Consider the following 11479-nt stretch of genomic DNA (forward strand, 5'->3'; position numbering starts at 1 on the left):
CTGGGGTGTTTCTCAGTTTAAACCACAGAAGCAGGATTTGAGAAAATACAGGGTGTCCACAAAGTCTCTTTACAATTTAAAAAATCTATTACAAAAGCAATTGAATGAGATATGTTAATCAGGTTTGTTCTATGTACTCAGTGGTTATCAAAGTTTTTAATCACATTGGACATCAGCAACCTGAAGCAAAAGATCACTGATGCCATTGCCACCATGGATGAGGCCATGCTACAGTGAACATGGCAAGAAATCGAGTACCGTCTTGATGTGCTTCGTGCAACTAATGGTGCCCATATAGAGGTGTATTAAATGAGTATTAAATGAGGTAATCAGTAAAATAATGTGCTCAGGCGAGTGTCTGACCTTGAAAGATAGTGAGCAGAGTAATAACTTAAAAGTAGTTTTGTGAGTATTAAAAAGCAGTACGCTCAAAGTCGTATAAAAATGTATTTATTTTCAAGGAAACCATTGAGTAACACTGAATACAACAGGAGTGATCATTCAATAGTCAATAAAACTGGTGACTCCTACATAGTAAAGATCCCACATACAAGACGTCTTGGAAAACATTTGAGAGCAAACATGTTGGCAATTTGCTGGTGCTACAATTTCATCGAGGCCCCCCGCCCCCCCAATAACAAATTGAGGTGATACAGCCGTGTAGAAAAGTGACAAGATTTTACATTAACTTACAAAGGGCTGGATGTCAAAGTGCAGGATGCCTGAACCCCTCCCTCCCTGTCCCTCATCAAGGAGGCTGATCAAGGTGTCTACATCTGAAGTGGACAAATCTCCAAAATTATTAGTCGGCCATTATGGCTTTGTATTCAGTTGAGACCCTATTCCAGCTTACATTACATATCTTTAAAATATTATTAATTTCAGAAACATTTCCTCCCAAAGATACATTTTAAAACTGCACCTTATTACAGACAACTGCATTTAATGGAGTAAAGCATCACAGGAATAATGCAGGCATACAACAGAAAAGCAGCTGTGTAGCATCAACTTCAGAAGAGCAAAAAAACCCACTAACAATTGGTTTATAAAAGCAACCAAATAAAAGGAATACATACTAACATTTGAAGTGAAAATAAAAGGACTTAAAAACCTTTAAGAAAAAAAATATATATACATATATTTACAAGAAATGGAGTGTGAATATTATACATGTTTGACTGGCCATTCAAGATCGGGCTTGAGCCAACAAGGTCCTTATACTCCAACACTGCGTGACATTCAGTTTTGTCAATCCGAAATGATAATTAAAGATGAAATATCTTCCAGGATGTCATCTTCTAGGTCATACCAGAAAGAAGACAGCAAAGTGTAAAAAACTGTTGTATTAAACAGTTTGGTTTATGTTTAGAGTCTAGTTTGAGTTTGTTTGTATGTATAGAAACATACAGTGCTTTTAACTCAAACACAGTTTTACTTTTTTTTGTTTGAACAATTAAAAAAAATAAAATAACTGCAATGTTGTGTTTGCAAGGAGAAATCCGTTAAATATCCTTCTCTGAGTCAGTTGTATCCATGTTGACACGATCTTGCACTGTAAGATAACTGTCTTTCATGAGAGTCATCAGTCTGGGGGAAGGAGGTCATGCAAACGAAACCTGTCTCGGATGTGTGGTCTGACATCTTCATTCTGTGAAAACCACAACAGTCCGACATTCAGAGGACAACAGACTTTTGATAGCAAAGAGTGACAGTACAGACTGTGTTTACGACAAAATACGTACCAGCTCCACAAGCTTCTCCAGGAAAGGAACAAGCTTTAGAAGCTCATTGTCATTTCTATCCACAAACCAGCTCTCAATCGGGATTCCATTGGAGAGCTGAGGAGGAAACAACGATGGTTTAGGTGTTGAAATAAAGCAACCACAACTACAACGACTGTGAAACGTTAACACTGACAAAAATGTAAAGGGGCATCATGTTTTTACCTGATATGCAAAGGCTTGGGGTGAATTGTCAATTATTATCGTCTTTGAAAGATCCCGTCCAAGAATGTTCAAGTCTTTGATATAATTTCCTTGTACACACACACAATGCTCACGAAATAGCCTATGTCTGGAGGAAAAAAACAAACAAAACATAGTTAAAGAGCTGTCATATGTTGGTATTCCACGGTTAATTCAATTCAAACTGCACATCTTTTGGCCATCAAGCATCAGGAGCATGAAGAATGCTGCAGAGAACAGTCACAAACTGGCACGTTGTATGCTTTATAATTTCTACAATAGTAACTGAAGTAACTGAACCATGGAATTGAAAGAAAAAAAAGTCTCTGGTATTCTGGAAAATTTCCACTCTATGCATGAAAACGATTACAGCACCAACACAATTAACAAGTGTACAAAGACTGGAAGGAACGCTTCCCCCAGACACTATATAATTTTTATAACTGAATCATCCAGAAGCCTTGCCATAACATTTCACCAAACAAATGTATAGAAATGAGGTAAAGTAACTGTTTCATGATGTACAGTAAACCTGACTGATTTAAGGAAGTTTGACGCATCTGCTGAACGTTTTGCGAACGTTGGTCTGTGAATGTCTGGCAAATATTAAACACAAAGCAAATTTTCCTCCAGACCTCCCACAGGAAGGCCAGAATTATTTTCTTCGCCCATCCACAATTATCTAGTAAAACTCTGCTCTACACTCTAACTTCACTGTGATATGTGTGTGTGTTTGTGACAGAGCTGCCTGTAGCTGTATCGTGCTTTCACTGACCTGACCAACTGTTTCTTCGGATCCAGGATGTTGAGCAACTTATCAGCGTACACTTTCTTTGAAGCCGTGAAGAGAATAATCTGTGAAATTGTAAAAAGGATTAAATTACAAACAAGTACAAATAAAACCTGCCTGGAATAATTTGGACATGAAGAGAAATCTCACCTCATACATTTGTGACATACGCTCAAGAAACTCACGAAAAAAGGGCCTCAACCGAACATATACCTTAAAAATAAAAATGGTAAACAAAGGACAATTTAATCATGGAAACAAGACATGGAGGCCTTGTAGTTAGAAAAGAGCAGGCATCAGCAGTACCTGGTATATTACATCTTGAAAGAGCACAGGAAAAGTCAGGGCAGCGTCCTCTAGCTCGTTCAAACTGCAGTGCACCAGCGTTTCATCCTAGCAACAGAAAGACAGGAGGAAAGCTCTTTAAAGTCTGTTTGCACTGAACACCAGGCAGCAGAAGAGCTTTTATTTGCTTACCAGGTCTAATACTAGAGAAAACTCTGGCGTGCTGCGTGTTTTCAAGGGTAGCGCTGGTTTGCGCGTCAACTGCTCTTCCGTCAGCGGAGGCACATTCTTGATGAAGAAATACCTGGAATCAGAAAAGCCATAAAAATACGCTAACTTCAACATAACAGAGTCAGATCCTTGCAACAAAGAGCAAGACATTCAAATAAACAAAGTTATTTGCTGGTCCCAGGCTGAATGTGAATTATATAAACATATAATTTTCACGCTATTATCATCCTTTTCATTGTTTATTGTACTGAAAACGTCTTATCCAAACTGAATCTACACATTCGTCAAGAAACAAAGAAATGCATAAATATATAAATGAATTAATTAAAATAAAGTAAAATCCAAAATTAATTTCATGTGAAACCTTCCTCCCCACAAATGTCTCTATAAAAAACTAGGATGTCTTAAACCAAACTGATTAGAATGGAAAATGACATTAAAAGAGCGCACTGCATCATTCCTTTTTCCCTGGCATATTGTATCTGAAAGGCCACCCTGAATCCTATTTAAATGACTAACAGTTTCATCACATGGAATAAAAAATAACAAGATGACAGATAATTTTTTTTGAAGAGAAATCTACAGTCATACATGTTTTTACTCATAAATGCACATCACTGGCATGAAAATCCAACTAGAAATAAAACAAATATTTTCATGTAAAACCAAATGAGTTATATGGTCAAAAAAATGCAAAATATGAAATATTTCTCATGATTTTAGAGTCAGCTGAACTTATCCATTTTTACAAAAATTGAAAGTGAAATGATTTAGCCATTTTTGGATTCCTAAGCTTATCACAAACTAACTAAACACAGGGCCAAGTAATATATCTGCTGAACTTTGTGTCATTCAGACCTGCAGTTTGTAAAGAGATTTAATTTTTTTTTTTTTAATTCAAACTGAAACAGACTCTATGTTTCCAAGAGGCAAACATGTTCTGCATCTCCTGATGCCCATCTATACCAAGTGTCACATCTCTATTGCTGATCAGTGCCTAAGGTTGTACATACAGCACCCCCTAGAGGCAAATCACTACCATTCTTTATGTCTTGGTGACAACTGACATGGTCTGATTATAACAGTTTTTAAAATACATAAATTACGATCTACTTACGGATCAAAAACCTCCCAGTCTTCATCATACGAGGCCTCTGCCGGAGCTGAGGGCGGTGCGTGTGAGTAACCACTGTCTGGCGTGCATCCAGGAGCTAATCAGGACAGAGAGATAGAAAAGAGGAACAAAAAATGAAATGTGTTCTTAGGCAAAGGGTGAAATGAACATGAGGCCTAATTTGACATTGGCCTTACCTGTTAGTGGGGGCATATCAGTCTCAGTGACGATTTCCCCTTCTTCTATGGTGGCGTCTGGGGTTATCTGAGGCCTCTGTGGTAATACTGGGGCAGCATGGCACATGGTGATGCCTTCTGTGGATGTGAGAGTGCTGCTTGGAATCTCTTCTGCTTGCTCTATATCCAGCTGTTTCATGATTTCCTCTGCCTCCATTGCTTGGCCAGGAGAGTCTGAACCAGGAGTGGCTGGAAAGAGGGATTACAAATGATATACGATACGATACAATACAACTTTATTGTCAGTGGTACTGAAATTGGTTGTACGACACAGCACCTGTATGCAGACATAAACACAGAAAGCAACAGAAAGCAACAAAGAGCACAGAAAGTGCCAAGCAACAGGAGTTAACACACTCTTCAAGGCACATTTCACAAGGCTGCCTTCAAAAACAAGCAGACAAAAATCTGCCTGATATCTGGTATCTGGTCCTGATATTGCTCAGGTTTGAGATACTCATAAGGAAGAGAAGATTGTTAAGTCAACTCCAAAATCACCCATTTTAGATCCAGTTATTTAAGCAAAAGACCAGCGAACAAAGACCACCCACTTCAGATGTAATGACACACTGCAATAATGTAACGTATCGAGTGTGACATTTTTCAATTATGTGAAATGGAAAAAATGCAGCACACTGCTGGGTGGCAAGCAGATTATGCAAATATCTCACATTACCCAAACCATAAAACTAGATTCTATGGTGAGCAGAAGTTAATAAGAAATCTAATTTTTCTACCAATGATAGTCTAATTACCACCTCATCAATTGCAAAATCCCTAATGAAGCGGATTCCTTTTTGCTTATGAAAACCAGCTCCATACTGGGTAGAGTTAAGTCACAGAGAAGATACATAGGCTTTAACATATATATTATTTCTTTGTATCTTGAGATAGAGTTGATAATGAGGAGGGTGATAATGACGATGATGATGATGATTTTACCTGTCTTAGTTGCTGGTGAGAAAAAGTTGAAAACTGGAGAAAAGATGGTTCCCAGCAGGGTGGTGCGGGGTGGGCTGCTCGTTGCCTCAACAGGGGTCTCGAGCTTGCCGTTTGGTTTCATGGGTTTACTGTTGCAAGTCATCACGTCTGCAGGATAGACAACAAGCCTTAGAGACAAAACTACTGTCAAATATTTGTATGCAAGAAGAGAACAGTTTGCAAGCAGTGATTAACTGGCATTACTACTCCCATGTTTTAAAGCCCCACCATTTTTCATAAGAATATTAAAAGCAACAGTCTCTATGTCTGTTTTCTTTTTTTTTTTTTTTTTCTTTTTTTTTGGCTGTTGAATGCAGTCTTGGGTTTACATGAAACTGCATCTGTTAAAACATCTCAAAACAGTGAATCATTTTATTTGTTTATATGTGGATGGTAGAAATGGGCGATATGGCAAAAAAAAAAAATTCCAAACTTCTCATAATTCACAATTTTAACTATGTTTTGTTCTTGTTTTTCACTACTACTACTACTACTAGTACGACTACTGAGGGCATGATCAGGTGACTAGTGATTTCTGGGCATGCAGCTTCTGTGCAGATGAGTGACTTGGAGTTTGTTTCACAGTAACAATAACAGTATAATATATTTAGTCAAAATGGAAATTTTACAATTCAGCCTATTTTTTGTGCATTGATTTAAAACATAAATTCAATTTGGACGCCTAAAATGACGTGGGTGTTGTTAAAGAAACTGATGTCCAATTTCAAAAGCATGCTGACACATAGATGAACACATCTAATATCCTATATCATCAAGATCACCATTCATTCTTGCAGATCAAGCCTAGTGATTTCTGGGCATAAAATGGTGCACAACACATTTTATGATTATCCACCAAAAATGAGAAAACTTGTCCTTGCACTTGTACAGGCACAAAAACACACATTTCCCTGAGCGTTTAGTAGAATTTAGGCAATGATGTCAGCACTAAGGTACAGTTTTTAAGTTTCAGAAAAGATAAATCTTCTTTAGCCAATTCAGAAACACTTCACATCTGTGCATTCTTCTCACCAGAAAAATAAACATAAGCTCTCTTTTTTCCACGTGTTGATCCTAAAATAAATTAAAAACAAACTAAAATTGAAAAAAGAAAAAGAAAAGGGAAAAACCTTGTAGAAGATGTCATGCCCACAGTGTGCTGCAGTAAAGATGCCACAATTCATTTACAAAACATGTGTCATCTTGATTCAGCGATACCTTTATTCGGGGTTTTCCGGCAAACTCTGGAGATCGGTTTGTTGGGAAGGCCCCCAGTCTGTGGTGTTGAAGTTATCAGGTTGCCATCTGAATTACAATCAATACGACTCCTCTTGGCAGGGATGTCCTGGTCCACCTGAGAAAAAGCAGAAACAGAGACTAGTCTGTAAGACTAAATGCATTTGTCTGACTAAAATAAACATGGAACAAAAACTCTTTTCCTTGACATGAAACGGGAAATAATAATCAGAATAATAATCAGGCCGCTAGTGGTGGCATGATAGGCTAACTGTAGCTCACATTACTTGAATACAACTTGATGTTATTTGTTCCACAATTTTGCTGTCTACCAAGAAAAAATCCAGCCAGAGTAACTCAAAACGGTGCGTTTTAGATTGCTTAGAGAGTGCAAATCACTCTCTGCCTCTGTCTGTGAACATTCTGTCATCACTCCCGCATTCGCTCGGTGTGTGACTCCTCTTGTCCGTCAAGCAGCCGCCCAGGGCCACGTGAGAACCTGTGACGCAAACAGCCTTAGTAGTCTAGTTTTTTTCTCCTCACAATCAAATATTTATTTTCACATTTGAGTGTCTGTTTTTTTATTTAATTTGAACTTAAATTCAAATTTAGAATATTTGTTTACAGCCCTACATCACAGCCTGAGATCTCCCTCATCTGTCATTGTTGCTGTTGATTTTCCCCAGTAGGGGGAGCCCTCTGACCCTCTGCACTAGGTGAGAAGGGAACAGCACAACAGAGGAAGTGCCCATGGTAAACACATAAACAGTCACGATCAGGACGGGGACAATCTGGCTGTGAGTGATAAATCACCATCCCCTTCCCTGTCAAAAGATTTTCATCTTTTCAACAGAGAGAGACAATGTTTTAAATCAAAATCATTTTGGCCAAGACTATCATACAATGAAACTTATATATAGGCACAGGCTTACTCAATAATTCAGTATTAATCATATCCAGTTTATAGTACCCTGTCAGCACAACACTACCATTTTGGTCAGCAGAAAGGGTGATTGTGATGACCGTGACTGTCACAGCCACTGAGCTGCATTCAAGCCAGTGAACTAAATTAGCAGGAAATGCATGCAAAATCCTAGGGAATACAGGGTTGGAGTGTGTTCACACTATTCTGCTATTTTTAAACTACCCTCACCTCTTTACATTAAAACCAACTGACAGCGGCTGCAAGCCTGATCGAAAGCAGCTGCTGGGCAACAGCATGGTGCCTGGTGTCTTTTTAGGCAGATCAGAGCACTTTCTGAAGCTTGGAAAAGTTCAACTTTTCAGAGGAGTGCTTGTGACATGGCCTGTTTCTTCGTGAGCCAACTACACACAACCATAAGCAGGTGGGGTTTATGATACAGAAGCAGATGGCTGTTTAACCAGCGTGAAAATGGAGGATGTAGCAGTAGAACAAGTCGGTAGCTATCAAAAATTGCAAGTAACTGAAGAGCTCTGTAATGAAAGTACAGTCTTACATTCTTACTACAGTGATTTTTTTTAACATGAAGCAGCTCACATATTAAATATGAAAAAATGCAGCTGTAGTCTAAGCTCACCTTGACAGCATTTCCACGGATAAATTTTTTTATAGTGGAGAACAGGCCTGTTTCATTCTTCTGCATTTTGCCTCGGCTTCTCACTGGAGAAGGCTCCACTTCACAGTGTTTCCGCTTGGCCTGGGACAGGAGGCTTCGACGGCCTGGGGTTGGCTGCTGAGGGGCTTTACGCACTCTCAGCCTCATCATGCTCCACCGTCACATAGAAAAAAACTGTCAAGTTAGAGAAGAAGTGGGGGGTTGGGGGGTGGGTGGAATTAAGCATTGACATGCAGTAAAAGATGACACTCTTCACTGTAGAGAGGCTGTACCAGCAGATGAAATTAAGTCATTACAGCAGTAGATGAATATATCAAAGCTAAGGTACTTAAGAATTAAAGTTTCTAAACGTTTCTAAACTGATAACATGACGTCAGTTCTTTATCAATGCTTAGAATTAATATTAGTATTTCCTATTTCTACTATATCAGTCAATGTAACAACAACAGATTTTGTCAACTATTTTAATCTAAGAAAGAGTAATTATTTTCCCAGCCCTTTGCAGTTATGAAATATTTTCTGCTTTACTGTCCAGTGACTCATCTTGTTAGCTAGGCAAGACTGGGTTTTTATAGCTGTACAGTACAGCTGTGGGCGCAATAATGTCAGCAAATCCAGATGGCATGACTTCAGCTCATTTCTTCTGGAACTGTTACATTTACATGATACTCTACTACTTGTCACAACAATAACGCTACACTAACTCTGGTAAAATTGATAGCAAGTTGTCAAAACATTAATTTTACACGACTTTATCCAACAGGGTCTATGTTGCCTCTGACAGTTGCATGGCCCACTAGACATCAAATCTCAAACAACAACCTGTTAACACTACAGGCCAAAAAGGTGGGCTAGACTTCAGTTTTGGTTTCAGCACACTTTGATAAATGTAGCTAAGCATGCTAGTAACTAAAGCTATGAGTTTTAACCAAAGAGTAAAAGGTATGCCTTTATGATGAACAATATAAGGCCTAAAATGCATTTGGGTAAGGCACTTAAATCCCTGCACTCCTGCCTACTGACCTTTGTGATAAAAATGCCTGTGTCCCAATGTATGTCAGCAGAACAAAATCAAAAAAAAGAATGTAAAAAATATTGTGTAACATAGCCAAGAAAGAATGCCACTGAATTTCAGTATTCCTGCTACTCATGTCACTTTCTAGTTTGTCAACATTCATCCTATGTCTCTAAATTCCAGAGACATGAAGAAATCTCAAGTCTCATAATCTATGATTGCTTACTGATGCAGAGTGTCACAGAAAATGACAGAAAAAGGTGGACATCAGATATTTTCTAGCATCATTTTCCAGATATAGAGGAGTCATATTCTAGCTGTGCACTGATAGCACAGCTATAAAGTTGAATTAAATTTAGTATAAGTGCCTTCAATCAGGAGTAAGTCCTCACATTCACGGTCTACAACTTCAGTTGTGTATAATTTTGGCATAAGAACAGTTATGTTCATGTTCAAGAAATACTCACTGGTGTGCCCACGTGAGTAATGTATGGATTTTTGAATCAAGCGTAATGTCCCTTTAAAGTTCTATACACGCGTACTATGCACAGACAAGATTAATGAACTGCATGGACAATTACATGTTAATGACAAGGGTCACCGTTTGAATACGGGAGGCTTAACACTGCTTAGTGGGGAGCAATTCTGTTAGATTAGTAAACAAAGGAGTATAACCTGAATCCGCGAAATAGCATGTTGGTTAAATTGCCCTCATGTTTCACCTTTGCTTGTCACATAGTAACAACATGTTAGGCTACATGTAAATACAATGAATTAAATGTTGTAGCCGGACTGTAGCGCTACATATACTGTCAGTCAGAGCAGTCAGTTGAGTGGGCGGTGTCTTTCGAACATGATAAACAGACCTGACACTCTGTGCAATGAATCCTTTTGTTTAACACAGACACGGCGTTAACATGAACACAAACCACGATGTTTTTGTCAAAGCTGTTGCAGCTTTATTCGCTCACGACTGCTAACCCTAGCATAGGTTTAATGCTAGCATGCGAGGAGCGCTTACTGCCGTTATGTAACAGCAGACAGATTGTATTAACACCATCGACGTCAGCTATCGCTAACGTTAGCCCAGCTGTTGATATCTTATTAAAAGCACAGCACATACACCCTGTAGCTTGACACTTATGTCTCGCATTTGGTGTCAAAACACTGACAGTTTGATTGACCACAGCTGCAGTTCGCTCCCTTTGTAATTTTGGCTATTTAGCGCAAATGTTATGTGCAATGAACCAGATGTTGTCAATCTAAGACTCCGTGGGCTGTTAGCTACCGTCGGTGCTACCGTTAGCTTTCAGAAAAATGTCAATGGCAGCGAAAGCAAGGCCGTGGTATGAGTCACTTCTGCTTCGACAGTCACTCATACACTTGCTCCTGTTAGTAAGCATATATACATTAGACGTGCCAATTGAATAGTTCGCATATTCGTCGGGGGGACATTACTACAAGCTAACGTTAGCTGGCCAACGCGTCATTTTGTTCACTTCCAAACTATTTCAGCCATTAGACTACGCCCCCTTCGTTAGCTAACGTTAGCCGATACATGGTAACGCTGTAGCTAGCAGCAGACTCCTATCACGGGACCACCCTTTTTGTTTACATATTGACGTTGTTGATTACTTACCGTTGATCAAGGAAACTCAAACTTGTTGCAGCGCTGACAGCTTTCAGCCGCGACCGGGGCGGCGACCGATGGAGGTCGGGCCGTGGGTACCGCTGCCAGCTGTGTTGGTCGCTCGCTCGCTAGCTAGTCACAAATCAACCATATCTGTAGACGCCATTTCCCGCCTCATCACAAACATAACGTTAGTTCGCGCAAGAGAATGCGACACTCACGTAGAGGAACGTGGCGGAGAGTGGACTCAACAGGAAAATGGCCGTGAAGTAGTCCTGGACTGACAGACTGCTCATTTCCTGTGTTTTCTCTGCTTATTTCTCCAGGGCATGCGGACAAAACATGCAAACAGCCATGTATATTTAACAGGTTGTTTTTAATAATAATAATAAAAAAAAA

The 11479-nt window shown here is 39.2% G+C and overlaps 1 protein-coding gene across 2 annotated transcripts; it reads right to left on the reverse strand.

The window, feature by feature from the left end:
- Positions 1 to 434: 434 nt before the first annotated feature.
- Positions 435 to 11347, reverse strand: ctdspl2a (CTD (carboxy-terminal domain, RNA polymerase II, polypeptide A) small phosphatase like 2a). 2 transcript variants are annotated; one of them, XM_030054027.1, is made up of 13 exons: positions 11090 to 11347; positions 8397 to 8586; positions 6820 to 6955; positions 5563 to 5709; positions 4582 to 4809; positions 4388 to 4481; positions 3232 to 3343; positions 3061 to 3147; positions 2905 to 2967; positions 2740 to 2819; positions 1947 to 2073; positions 1743 to 1838; positions 435 to 1648 (listed from the first exon to the last, which is right to left on the reverse strand). In XM_030054027.1, the coding sequence occupies exons 2-13, from the start codon at positions 8583 to 8585 to the stop codon at positions 1583 to 1585; spliced, it is 1425 nt and encodes a 474-aa protein (XP_029909887.1). In that variant the 5' UTR covers position 8586; positions 11090 to 11347; the 3' UTR covers positions 435 to 1582. The 2 variants fall into 2 exon arrangements, with proteins under 2 accessions (XP_029909887.1, XP_029909886.1); XM_030054026.1 differs by having other exon boundaries at positions 8397 to 8608.
- Between the last annotated feature and the right edge of the window lie 132 nt (positions 11348 to 11479).

The sequence above is a fragment of the Myripristis murdjan genome, chromosome 6, assembly GCF_902150065.1.
Source record: "Myripristis murdjan chromosome 6, fMyrMur1.1, whole genome shotgun sequence".
Classification (NCBI taxonomy): Eukaryota; Metazoa; Chordata; class Actinopteri; order Holocentriformes; family Holocentridae; genus Myripristis; species Myripristis murdjan.